Genomic DNA, 14,562 nt, shown 5'->3' on the forward strand with positions numbered 1-14,562 from the left:
CTCCCAGATTTCTGGCTTGGCCGGCGGCATCAATGGTGAAGTCATGATCTGGGTGGAGCGTGAAGGAAGAGGAGCAGATCTGGAAGGAGACCATCAGGTGAGTTTTCACACACGCTGTACCTGAAGTACTTGTGGGACACCCAAGTAGAGGCATCTGGCAGGCTCTGGAGCTGCAGAGGAGCTGCCAGGGCTGCAGATACACAGAGGGGGCCCTGGCGATGAAAATTACCTCGGAGGTTGACGTCGCAAGGAAAACAGCACAAAGAACGAGAGAATAAAATGGAGGATTGCACCCCGAGGAACACTCAAAGAAAGAGTGGGAGAAATGGCAGCGAAGCAGCCAGTGAGGAAAAGAGAAAATGACACCATGGAGACCAAGGGAATAAGACGTTTCAAAGCGATGGAGTAGGCGCAGACGCTATAGACGAGAATCACCTGTTCTTTCCTATGCTTTCTAACGAGGGCATAGCAGGTCCCTCACAGGGCTGGTGTGTGATGATTAAGTGAGCATGTCCCTAGCACACACGGACACCACAAAGCCACTGCTTCTGGCACCTGATTGCCTCTCCACGCCACATCTTCTCACAAGTGTGTCTTATGTCAGAAATAATCTGAGCCCTTCCCATTAAAAGTCAAGCCCTTCCAAGTCTTCTAGGCCTTTTCGTCCTGATCTGGAGGAGTTCTCTAGGTTGCAAACAGGGACTCTCAAGTCAGGCTACCAGCATCAGAATCCCAGCTCCCTCACTCACCAGCTGAATAAACCTGAGCAAGTTACCCAGTCTCTCTGGCCTTGTGGATGACAGCAGGGCTGCTGGGAGGAGGAAGACACTTTACGGACAACATCCAACACAGAGGAAGAGCCCAGCCAATGTTGTGCTGTCATTATTATTGACAACAATCAAACCACTAAAATCCTCCTCTCTTCCAAGAGAAGAGTTAAACCAAATTAAAGGAAAATTACCATCATTAACTAATCTTAGGAGGAGAGTTTAAACTGAAAAAACAGGACATTTGATAACTTACGTACTGAGAAGATAGCAGATTTTACAATTTATTCAGATCAAATACATAACAAGTCTAACTCTGAATTTTGAATTACTTAGAAAGACTTTTTCTTAAAAAAAGCCCTCTTTTTTAGATAATGTAAACCAGATTTTAATAATAAAATATTTATAATCCAACTGTTTTGAAGTAACCCAAGTCCTTTAGAAATCTCTACTTCTATACAAACAACTGTAATTAATTCTTACAACAAATTATCACTGTGTATATACTAAAGCAACTTCCTTAAAAATCCCTCTTAGACCTCCTCCTTTTTTAAGGGCTGATTTCTTTAAAAGCTTTTCATAATTTAGGATTTCCACTCGTCGGAATGAACTTTCTTCCCCCAAGTAGTCTAAGCTGATCATCATCCTAAAAGAAAAATCAGTAAAATTTTTTTATTTTTAGAACATCCAAATTCCTAGAATTAACCAGAAAGAGCACAAGGTTATAGGAAGAAATAATCCCAGTCAGGTGATGACTTGGGAAGTCACATGGAGCAGAGGGAGTGTGGCACAGGAGTCAGGGACAGGACCCGCAGGAAGAACTGGATTCTGGCCCTAGCAGTCACTGTCCAGCCCCATGACCGTGAACCTGAAACTGCCTGAGCCACACTTCCTCCCATGTAAAACGAGGGCGACCAGATGCCCCAAATCCCAGAGCTGCTTTGAGGCTCAAATTGAAAACCCTCCATAGGAAGACCCTCCACCATGAACTTTTTTTTTTTTAAGGAAGATTAGCCCTGAGCTAACATCTGCCACCAATCCTCCTCTTTTCGCTGAGGAAGACTGGCCCTGAGCTACCATCCGAGCCCATCTTCCTCTATCTTCTATCTTATATGTGGGACGCTGCCACAGCATGGTTGGATAAGCGGTGTGTAGGTCCACGCCCAGGATCTCAACTGACGAACCCCAGGCTGCCGAAGTGGAATGCACAAACTTAACCACTATGCCACCGGGCCGGCCCCCAACATGAACTCTTTTTGCACTTAAAAGTAGTAACTACGTATTTCTTTTGAAGTTTGTAAAGCAGACTGTGATTACCTCTATCATACCATGCAACCGTCCAGTCTCTGTCTGCTCAGTCCAGTCTCTGTCTGCTCAATCGTGGCCCACACCAGAGCTGGTGGGGGCTGGGCTGTTCTCTCTACAGCCACGAAGGCTCACACAGCACACGCACCCAGCAAACACCTGAGGACTAGCAGACTGAACGAAGGCCACCAAACGTCTAGAAAATAAATATTATTACTAGAGCCACTGCTACTATGAGAATAAACACTCAAGACATTTCTAAATCTCCCTTCGATTCAGGTAAAATGAGCAACAGTTATTGGTCAATATGGTTCTAAAAGATATACAAAGTCCCTGTTGGGGTGAAAAACAACTAAACATTCTATTAAAAATCCATGCTGTTATTTGGTTTTCTTAAATATATTTTAAAATTAAGAGCTTAAGAACATTTTAAAATTCTTCCTTTTCCCTAGTACTACACAGTAGCAGATTACCAGAGAAATTAGGAGCACTCCATTCCCGTGCTATTCAAAGTGTGGTCCATGCTCCAACAGAAAAGCACTGCCTAGTGGCTCACTAGAAATGCAGAGTCTCAGGCCGCACTCCAGACCTACTGAGCCAGAATGTGTATTTTCATAAGGTTTCCTGGTGGTTTACACACGGAGTCTACGAAGCACTGCTCTAAGTCTACTCAGAAACCTGGGCCTACTTCACATAATATGTCACCAAGTCATAAAAGTGTGACTTGTTCCCAGAGTCTACTGAATAGGCCAGCCACTTCCTTCTCTTCTGACGGCATCGACATCTGTTTAACGTACCATAAGCAAAAGAAAAACACAAGTGTACAACCAACCAGAGATACTGAGTAGCTTCAGAGCACATTCAAGACGTCAAGAAGTACGTACTACACGTTATTCTCTAAAACTATTCATCCTTCTTTAATAAGTTAAAACCAACAGCTGCAAATCAACTCCATTTTTTTTATATCTAGCTACTAATTACTAATATGCAAGTGATATTGTTAAAACTCCATTTGCCTTTACCAGTTGCACAAAAATAACGGTTACTCAATGTCACGTTGTACACTAAAGGCCCCAAAGGGAATCTGCAGTCCTTTTCTTAAGGAGGGTTGATGTCTTCCTCTGTGTGTCAGAGATGCTGAGGCCTGGGCCACCTCCCTGATCCCTTCATGTCCCTGTATAACAATGCCTAGCATGCAAGCGCCCTCAAACATTTGTTAAAAGGGACTGTTAATGAAAAACGTATGTGACTACTGTTAAGAAGAGTTTGAGAAAGATCTCATCTGACAGGGATAAACTCAATAAAACCACAAGGCCTCTTCGAGGTTCCGGTTCTTAACATATTCTCCAAGCCAAGTACAAGCCTGGGTCTCAGTGAGGTGTGAAGGGAGAGGTCAAGGAGAAAGGGTCTGCATACCACTGGATACAGGGGGGCAGAGAATGATCTGAGACGCTCGACAAATAAAACGCTCTAGAAATAAAGAGAGATTCTGAACGTGGCGGACGAATGAGAGCCAGATCAGTTTCCTACGGAGTCAGGAGGATGAGGAGGGGAAACTTCTGTTTTAACCCCGTGCACTCAGGAAGGAGGATGAAGGTCAGGGTTTGGAAGAGCACCCAGATGAACAGACGGAAGGGCAGCTTTTGCAGAACGCAGAGGTGGACCAGGCAGAGGCTGGGCTAAAAAATGACCAAGAGGTCAGGGTGTGATGGGCACAGGAGGGCAGAGGGGTCTTCACGGCGAGGGGCGGGGTTTGTTGCGGGGTCTGAAGGTGCAGCGAACAGACAGCCTGAGAACAGTCCAGAGGGGGTCAGAACAAGAGACCAACGACGTTCTATGTGACTCAGCTGTGTAACAGTCACCCAAGAGCCTAGAAGAATGAGAGAGCAGTTATAAAACAGAAGAAAAAAGAACTGCGGTTCCAAGTCTGCCTGAACAGACATCAGGATAAAGGTAGAAAGTTAGAGAAATTATAAAGTTTCCCACTGAAAGCAGACAAACAGGGATTCGGAGACTGCAAAGGAGAAAAGGCAGTAACATAGATGAGCTGAGGGAATCAACTCGAGTCAAGCTGAAGACTGATCACTCTGAGGGTCAATGTGGGAGGGTTAGCACCAGATAGATAAGATCCAAGGAAAGTCAGTGTACTCACTTAGAAAATGGGGGTAACAAGAGTGCCCAGCCCACAGGAACAGCAGGATTAAATGTGATAATCCACACAAAGCACCTGACACGGTGCCTGGCACTCGGCAAGCATGTCATACATGTTCACTACTATTACTGGGCAATAAAACAGTATTTGTGGCATAGCAGAGACCGTGCTGCTTTATGAAAAGGTCACCAATGTGGGAAGGAGAAAGGTCTTGAGTCAATCCCAGCTCTGTTACTTTCCAGCTGTGTAGCTTCAAGTCTACCCTCCATGACAGGATGGTTAAACAATACCTGCCTTATAGGGATGCTATGAACAGTAAATGAGATGAGGTGTATGACATGCATACTACAACAGTTTACAGCCCACAATGGTCCTATGCTAGCTCAATAAATGCAGTGAGTTTCACCACGTGCACATGATATCTAAATTCACGGTTGAAAAAAGGACACATACATAAAAACCAGTTCATAGGGAAAAGGGAAACAATGCTGGGGAGGTGGAGGAAACTGCTGGGGGAAAAACATATATTTTATTTACAAATATATCTGATGCAGGAGAATGACGCCTCACATCCTGGAAGCCAAGATGGAAGGCAGATACCGAGTCTTCCTTCTCACCCTGTTCTCACATTTTGCTGAGATTCTCAGCAAAAGCATTCATAAAACCGCCTCCCTGTGCCAATCTGGGAGTTTAAAGTCCAAACATTCCCCTTAGTGCTGCCAATGATCTTAAGGCTTTAAGAAAATTGAAATGGTGTTTCCCTTTAGCACAAAAAGACTGAAGATCCAATCAGAGTGTGTACATGCGTTTCAAGGGAGACTCTGGCCAAAATGTTCTCTGGCTAACAGTTCTATAAGCTGAATACCTTCTGGGTAAAATACTGTTGATCCTGAATTTACTCCTTTTCGGTAATTAACAACAGTTTCTAGTTGTTGTATTATGAAATGTGCCAAACACTTCCATAATTCACTTTGAATATATTTTTTTATGGTCCTAGCTACTCCATCATATGGAAGTCAACTTCATCTTCTCAAGCTAAATACCACTTTTTATACTTTATATATAAATTATATATATGCATATATATGGTAGAAATATGTAAATTTATATAAATAAATGTCAGTGTTTAATCTCAAACAACAGCCCTTACAGCACCTTTCAGTACTTCTTACGTCTTTCTTCAGATTATCTCTGGTAGTGTTATGACTTTGTTCAAATTATTATTCTCAATAGCAACACTGTATAGATAAGCTAGCAGTATAAGACAAGGTAAAATTAGAGAAGACACACAGTTCAGAGGACTGATTATTGTTTTCCTGCTTAGCTAGTGTGACAGGGAGACAAAACAACCCAATTAGACCCATTCCCACCACAGTACTCATCCACAAGTTACTCAGCTTCTAGGACTCAGGGACGCCAATATACGGAAAGAACAGTGCCTACCAGGCCTATCTCCAGGGTTATTCGAGGTTCTTGGTAAAACTGTACAGCAAAATACAAAGGCAAGGTTGTCTTCCTAGTTATTTGCTACTTCCCAGCCCCTTGGGTACTTTTTTTAAGGCAACAGCTATGCATTGTCTTTATAAAGCCATTTTATTATAAAGTGAAAAAACAAAAGAATAAAAGAATCAACTGTTTTCCCATTGAACACTGAAGAAAGATCATTTCTAGAGGTGCTATCATATTAATTCCATAATGTATGAAATTCTTTTTTTTAATTGTGGTAAAAAACACATAACATAAAATCTACCATCTTAACCATTTTTAAGTGTCCAATGTTAAGTACATTTACACTGTTGTGCAACCAATCCCACAACTTTTTCATTTTGCAAAACTGAAACTCTAGACCCTTTAAGCAACAACTCCCCATCCCCCTAGCCCCTGGCCACCACCACTCTACTTTCTGTTCCTATGAATCTGACTACTTTAGAGATCTCACGTAAGTGGAATCATAACTGTCTGTCTTTTTGTGACTGGCTTATTTCACTTAGCAAAATGTCCTCAAAGCTCATCTATGTTGTAGCATATGTCAGAATTTCCTTCCTTTTAAGGCTGAATAATATTCCATTGCATGTCTGTACCACATCTTGTTTATCCATTCATCCATTACTGGACATTTGGGTTGCTTGCACCTCTTGGCTACCATGAATAATGGCACTATGCACCTGAGTATGCAAAAATATATGAAACTCTTTCACAATACATATCTGTGCTTAAGTTTTCATTTGACAAACAAATAAAAATGAAACAGAGAAGCTCATTCCTTTGAATACTCCAGTTCAAACTCATAGATGCCTTTATGTGATCGCACCTAACAGTGAGTGATTCCTGTGGTGGATTCATGCATCTGCTTTCAAATTCTAAGACTTATATCCTAATTAAAATGTAATCATAAATAAAATACCATATTGAGGGGGCTGGCCCCATGGCTGAGTGGTTAAGTTCCTGCATTCTGCTTCAGCTGCCCAGGGTTTCACCAGTTTGGATCCTGGGTGTGGACCTAGCACCATTCTTCAAGCCATGCTGAGGCGGCATCCCACATAGCAGAACTAGAAGGACCTACAGCTGGAATATACAACTGTGTACTGGGGGACTTTGGGGAGAAGAAGAAGAAAGAAAGATAGATTGGCAATAGATGTTGGCTCAGGGCCAATCTTAAAAAAATAGAGTTATAAATTTGTTTTAAAAAAAACCATAATTGAGGTATTTATTGAAGAATGACAATATTCCATGAAGAAAAATATACAAAAGTATGATTTTTTAAAACAACATTTTAGTTAAGGAACATACACCAAAACCACTTACTTTCTTTTGTTTTCCCATATTTTAAGACCTAATATATTTTCAGCAATTTTACTAAAATTTTAAGCCATACTTCCAAAGTTAAGTTAGAAATGCTCAAAGATAAAGTGCCCATAATTGAAAATCTTTCATAATGATATATGCTAAAGTTTTACATTTTTTATAGAAAACGCTTTAGGAGATATTATGAAGAGTCAATAAAGTGGCTTTAGGAAATCACGAGTTTCAACCTTCTCATGGTACATGTAGAAACCTGAGAGCCAAAAATCACGAATAACTTGCCCAAGACTGCCCAAGAAGCCATCCTCCGAAGTTGCATATCACATAATAAATGTAATGTATAATTGCATACATTACATACATTAGGTATAATAAACTTATTCTTTAATGTATTGCTACTACTTTTGACAAAACAGTTAAGTCCTGGTTATTCAAGGAATATCTAGATAATTAAATAGGTATAGTATTATGGCAACAAACACAGTGCCATGTGAAAGCAGTGCTTAAGTATCTGTATCCCTTTGTTTTTCCACTCCTTTAGCTATTTCTTATGGAGCAGATAACAGAAAGTAAAAAAGACTAAATATGAATCTGTTCTTTTTACTATTTGGGCAGCACTGATAAAAGTTTTGTTGGAAATGATTGGAATTATTGCACTGAATGAGGTTTTTCAATTACTGATTAATGTATGTTTACCTGAAATTGCTTTACCTATCTAAAGAATTTTTAAAGGTTGCATCTACATCCAGAATTTTAGAGCCAGGTGCAACCTTACAGATGACCTAATTCAACTCTCTGAATTTACAGATGAAAAAAGTTGAGGTTGGAAAAGCAAACGGACTTGCCCAAACTCTCCCGGCTAATTAGCAGAGGTCCGGGACTGAAGCCCAGGGCATGTGAACCCCAGGCTGGAGCTCTTTCCATTCTACTCCACGCTGCCCTCCCCACGTCCACACACATGACAGTGCCTCTGCACAGACAACCAAGAGAGAAGAAGAATTGTATCTGATTTTATATCTCTCGAAAGTAACTGTTTTATGCTAATAAATGTTTAGTGGTTGGATTCCTTCATTAAATTTAGTCAATATCAAGTGAATTTATGACTAACTTATGATGAAGATCATTAAAAAAAACTTTCTGTAATTTGGTGTGGTTCAAAACCTTATTAGTTTTTAGCAACCAGATTGCTATTTGAATTTAAGCTAGATTAAGGCGGTCATCTCTTCATACATATCAAATCAACAAATATATGTGGCATACCCTAGCATTAAGGAGAAAAGTACCAAGAAGTGAAAAAGTAAATAACAATGAAGGTTTAAACAGTTCAAAACAAGAGAGTCACAGAAAGAATGGCACAAAGATATACATAAGTAATTGCCAAAGGCAATGGGACCAGATAAAGGAATGAACTACTCCAGGGTACCATGACTAAGAAAGGCTTTACGAAGGAGGGACCCTATGCTGGGCTCTGATGAAAGGGCATCTGGAGAGGCAAATAGGGGAAAGCGCAGTAAAAGCAAAAGTAACAGTGTGATGGGAGACAAAGTTGGGCATATACACATTTTACTCAACAGCCAAGTTACCCAAGTTGCCTAGAGCGGCAGGTCTGTGGGCAGGGAAATTTGGAATGACCACATCAGAATGGAAATTTGGAAACTGGTTTTGGAAAGGCCATGTATTTCTTCCCTTTTATTTTCTAAAAGTCCAAACCCATATGATTTTTAAAAATATATTCTAGTACATTCTCATTCCAAGGGAAAAGTAAAAATAGCACCTCGATTTGTTAACAGGAGAATGTCGACAATGAAAAAGAAAAAAGAGCCATCTAAAGTGAGAACAGACAAATTCTATTACACCACTCTTCTCTATATGCTAATATACATCTAATTCAAAATAATAAGTGACTCAATAAATCGAAAATAACACATATATTAATAATATTAAATCATTTATTAATGACATTAACATATGACTTGAGAAAAAATAAAACAAATTGAATTTGAAAAGGATGACAACTTCTTTGTGGCTCTCAAGATCAGAAAAGCATCGTCTGATATAATTATCTGTGTAATTCTTAAAACAATGTCTCCCGAAGCCAAAGAATCTGTATACAATTGTGCCCTGACCCCAGTTTTAGAATCTGCATTGCTTTACTCTCCTGGAATTCCATCTGTGACAGGATGTTCTGTTCTGTGTGGCTGGGGAATGGACAAGAGCACCAGCCACTCAAGTCCAGGAGTCTGCCACCAGAACCCAGACTGTGATGAGGGAAAAACAACAAGAACCAACCAAACAAAACCCTAACGTGGCATGGACTTCCCAGAGGCCTCAGGGAGGTTATGAGAAAAGGATAACTGCAGAACATCATCGAAAGCCCTGACCAAGGGAGATTCCACATTAACAGCCGGTAATATTCCCCTTGACTTGGGTTAGTCGCCTAGAACTCAGAATGTCTTCTCTCAAAGAAACATCAAAAATGGTGACTTCGTCCCAGGTTAGGCCAAATAAAAAAGCCCCTATTTTAGACAATAACATGGATGAAAAACCAAACATCAACTATGACAAATAATTAAACTAATGTAACTATACAACTTAAGCCACATGCTTTTTGGGGCCTAGCAATCTCTGGGACAGACCTGCTCTTACCCGGGCTTGCTCCAGCTGAGTTAAACATCCCCTCCCACAAGCTCACAATTTTGGCAAACCAGATGACTCAGCGGCAGTTAGACACATTCCCATTTCCAGGGATTTTTAGTTTTTGATGCCCTTTTCCTTAATCTACCTATTTAAGTACTCTCTGACAGCACCCACATCAACTTCACATGGTGAAACAGCTGAAATATTCTAAAAACAGAGCTCATATATTCTTGTCACAACTCAAGACTGCAGTAAAAGTAGAAGTAGAGATGAGAAGAGTAGAGATGGACTTTTCTGACCTTCCCTGGGCCCCAGCGAGGCCTGACTGACAGATCACACCACCTTCGGACCAGGGCCGTGATGCCCTAGACTTTGTAAGCTGCATAGGGACAATGACCAAGTGTCCTCAGTCTCTCCCCATAGCCCATGTCTGAGACTGTACATGGCGAGTCATGTGGAAAGAATGAATGATTTTATAAGCCTAGCTTTCAAATTTTATCATCTCCTATAGGAGTCTTTCCTCCTCCTGCACCATTCATCTCGTTCTCCCTTCTGGTCCCTCGAAACCGAATTTAAGGAGCCATCTAGGCTGGCCTTTTATGTTCTAACTTCAACTCCCAAGGAGACACAAATTTGTCACCAAAATGTGGGGTACTATATCTGTGAACAGAGAGCAATGCCAACCACCCCGAGACACACACACATGTGTGCACGTGTACACATACTCCACCAACAATGGCTGTTAAAAAATATGTGATCAAAAAGAACTATGGTGGCTCAGGAGACATCTGGCCTTACTGTGGGCATGCTGGCTCTCCAGGATGTTTCTATGCTAAATGTCAGTTACACAAAAGGCTACTGATAAGCACTTATTAACATAATAAGTGAGTGCAATGGATAATATAGATAATTTGGGTATTTACAGATTGGGGAATATTAAGATTCGTCAACTTAAAAACTTACAGACAACTTTTCTTGATTAGCTATACACTTTGAGCCTAGAATGCCAGTGCTACTAATTTTAATGTACTCACAAAGTGAAAGAATAGAAGAAAAAAACAAACATCATAACTTCGGGGTACCTACTCCCATACCACTAACTGGTATAGCCCCACATGAGTCTCTCTCTATATAATATAAACCAAGATTAACTTACTTGTTCAAAGCATCTAAAAATATAATATAGGCAAGTAGAAAATTATTTTTGATGCTTTTCTAAAAGTACACCTCTTTCAAAATTCAAATTCCAATATATAAAGTGTTAATAATAGAGTAAAAGAAACATTTTCTGTGTTAATACACTATGGCTCATATTCTGTAATTGCTAGATATGTACCCATGAAAAGCCCATTTTTTAAACATTGCTTTGGATGTATTTCATTAAATAGTACCGTTTGATATAATAGCTCAAAATGATCTTTCTCCAGAAACTGTTTGCTCTAAGGCAAAAATCTCTTGTATGGTCAAATACACTCTACCGATCTGTAACTGTTCCTCTCATGACAGAACAAAGTAGATACAGGTTATTCACACTGAGGTAGAAACCCTGGTGGAGAGAATATTTAATAAGATGAAACAGGAAGGTGGAGGCGTGTCACCAGTTCTGGGAATGTGGGCCCTCCCAGCAGGGCGCCTTGCTCTATCCTTGCTCTCCCTGAGTAATCTGCATCCTTTCACCATACTCACCCCACTGGTTCTCAAGACCATCTTTCTCTCCACCCATTTTTATTTCTCCATCTTTCCAAACATCTGACTCACCAACTTTTCCTTCAGCCTCATCTAATCAGCTACTTTTCTACTCTAAAACTCCTTCACCCAGATTTTCATGAAACTATAGTGAGAGGAGATGGATCCTCTTGGAGTTGGAGCAGTGTGAATCAGTCAAAGAAAAGGAACGTGGAGAGCATGGAAAGGAGGCGGGAGGCGGTGAGAGGAAATGGGACACCACAGGCTTCAGGTCTATTCTGCCTAAATCTGAAAAAGATTCCTCCTCACACAGCAGCAAGGCAGAGCAGACTGCATCCCACTAAGCCTCTCTGTCGGTTAAGAAACACCTTCTACACACATAGGTAGCGCGTTGCAGAGAGCAAGGGCGCAGTCTCAGGTTTCGTAAGTGGATCCCCAGAGCATGGGCGCACACCTTCCCTCCGCCTGCCCCTGCCGAGTGAGAGGTTGCTGGTGTGCCACGGCTACTCTCACCTCTCAGGCTTGGCCCGCAGTGTTATATTATTCTACATGCCCTCACAGGCGTAGCAAGCTTTCACATGAGGCAACCGCGCAAAATTTCCCATTGGATATCTTTTACGCAAACATTGTTAGGAACCATCGCAGAAGGTGTAGTCTACCTTTGCTCTCAGTTGTTCTTTCTGACACTCAGGAGATGGGACAGCTCTGCGATAGGAAGGGAATGACAGACAGGGATGAGAACTCCCGCGTGTGGCTCTCTGGGAAGACTGGAGGACCTCAACAATGTCTGAACTCCAAAGTATGCAAGGCGCAATTACCTGCCAAAGAGCTGGTCTGAGGTTCGGCTCTGAACAACTGTGCAGTGGGAAGCCCCGACGCAATGTTCAAATAACCTAAATCACAGAGGAGGGGAAGGGTACACCCTTCCCAGCTTTTGTAGGTACAGCATATCCTCAGTGTAACGGCACACAGAAAAAAGACTTAAAAAGGAAAACAATCCATTAAAAACTGCCTTTTAACCATTTTCAATTGCAATGGCTAATTAAACAGCTTATTTCTTGATGTCAAAGGAGATCTAGAAAAAAAAACACTTTTCTCAAGCAGTTAAAGCCACGTCAATGTCAAAGAACCATTTTGTCTCACACAGAACTAAGTCCAGCAACACACTGTCTCCACAACATACATCCCATGTGTTGTACTGCACTCATGCTGTAACCACTACCCCACTTACTCTAACACAAACACAAAAACAACAGGGACACGTTTTCAGTTCCAGGGATGGAAGGCAGAGTCATCAGGAGGAGCGTTCATTTCCTCCACTGCTGGGATGCAGTGCAACAGTGCAAAAGGACTAGAAACTTTTAAATCATCGGATCATTTCTAAAATCCTGTTACCCTAATTTCTTATTTCAAAAACTTTTAAATTCTTTAAAAGCAACTGAAGCAAACGAAGAAAACAAAAGGTAAAACATAAAAATGGCATATCACAATTGCTTTCCCCAGAAGAGCTGCATAAATCAACCAACTGACAGTCCTGTCAAGTAAACTGCAACAGCTAAAGGGAAAAGTTTGCTGCTTTAAGAAAACTGCACATCTGCAGGCGTCGGGGTAAGCTCCAGGTGCTGCTGCAGAGGCTCCTGCCTAAAGACTGACTTCTTTCCCGGCGTTTCAGCCTCCCCCTTCCGCTGACTGCACTGCACTGCGCAAACCGTTCACAGACAACCACTTCAAACGTATGTGCCGTTGAAAAGGTGCCTCAGAAACCCGCATTCTCCAAGGTGCAAGCACCCAAACAATGGATTTTTACTTTTCATTCTAAATTATACTGTAGATGGATGAGCTAGACTAAAAGACATTAGTAGGTGGTGTCAAAGCAACCAGGGGGGCGAAGAAGCAAAAAGACAGGTACCAGTGGGGCCTCCCCCTCCTCCAGGCATCTCTCCACACGGAATATTATTAAATGTTAAAGCCAGTCCTGCGCGTAAGTTAGAACTGTCAGACGAGATGGGCAGATGTAGGAGTACAGGGTGGGGCGGTTCCTGCGACGAGCTCTTAGCTGCACAGGCTCCATCTGATATATCAGCTCCTGCATCTGAGAAGCTGATGAGAGATGGTGGAAGCTCAGAGGAAAACCCTGCGAGCGTCGGGGGGAGAAGGAGGCCTTAACGTTCGGATCAGATTAACCAGTGCCCCACGGCGGCCCCGGCACCTCCTCTGATCCGCAGCACCCCAACAGCCGCAGGGAGTGGGGGGCTGAAGGGCCGGGGCGCTCCGAGGCCGGGGATTGGTGTCTCCCGCAGGGCCGGGCGAAGATGGGGAAGCCAGCGGCTTTACCTGCGAAAGAACAGGTCCAGCGGTACAACTCCACGGTGTCGTTGAGCGCCGTGGACACCACGTTCAGGACACTGCCTGGCTCCGCGTCCAGGAGCCCCATCGCGGCGCTAAGCGGGCGCTGGCGGCGGCGGGAGGAGAGAGCGGAGACCCCGCGGGAGGGTTGACCTCGGAGGCAGCGGCCGAGGTAGTGAGCGGCAGCAGGCGACCCCTCTAAAGGCGGCGCCCAGCGGCGTCTTCTCCTCCTCCTCGGAGCGCCGCGGCAGCGGGGACGCGGCGGCGGCGGCGGCGGCGGTGGCAAAAGTACCGTCAAGACTCCCAGGAGGAGAAGGAGGAGGAGATCCTGCCGTGAGCGCCGGGCACTGCACCAGCCTGCCTGCCGGCGCCGCAGCTCCAATCTCCTCGGCCCGCGTCACGTGGGTGCGCGCTGGGCGGAGGGGCCGGCGCGCCCCTCCTCCCGCCCGCGCACGGGGACTCTTGCGCAGGGATGCTGCGGTCGGGGGGTGGGGGGTGGGGGGCGGCCGGAGCCAGGTCCGCGCAGGCGCGTGCCGCCCGCACCCCTCCCTCCTACTCCCTGCCCTGGTGGCGCTGGAGCGACACCTGGCCCTCTCCTTGTCGCCTCCCGCCGCGAGTCTCCCAGGCTCCTTCCCCGCCTCCGTCCCCAGCATCAGGCCTCTGCGGAGGAGTACGTCGTCTTCTTACTGGTGACCTCGCGTCCGCCCGGGATACGTCTTAGGAAACAGGACAAGGAAGAATGGGCATCTTGAGGAGCAGGATGAGGTGGGCGAGGTGCTTTGGTCCTTACCTGGCACTCACTTCGATTTCCCTTGTGTTCTGATCCTGCACCCCCACCAGCACATGCTTGTCACCGTGACAAGGGAA

The 14,562-nt window shown here is 43.6% G+C and overlaps 1 protein-coding gene across 1 annotated transcript in view; it reads right to left on the bottom strand.

Moving 5' to 3' along the window:
* The window catches only part of ELOVL4 (ELOVL fatty acid elongase 4), a 30,375-nt gene extending 16,016 nt beyond the window's left edge, over positions 1-14,359 (bottom strand). Inside the window, exon 1 of the mRNA XM_001503647.5 lies at positions 13,684-14,359. Within this exon, the coding sequence (XP_001503697.1) occupies positions 13,684-13,783 (100 nt within the window). The 5' untranslated portion in view covers positions 13,784-14,359. The remainder of the gene's footprint in view (positions 1-13,683) is intronic.
* Between the last annotated feature and the right edge of the window lie 203 nt (positions 14,360-14,562).

This window comes from Equus caballus, chromosome 10 (genome assembly GCF_041296265.1).
Source record: "Equus caballus isolate H_3958 breed thoroughbred chromosome 10, TB-T2T, whole genome shotgun sequence".
NCBI classification, from domain to species: domain Eukaryota; kingdom Metazoa; phylum Chordata; class Mammalia; order Perissodactyla; family Equidae; genus Equus; species Equus caballus.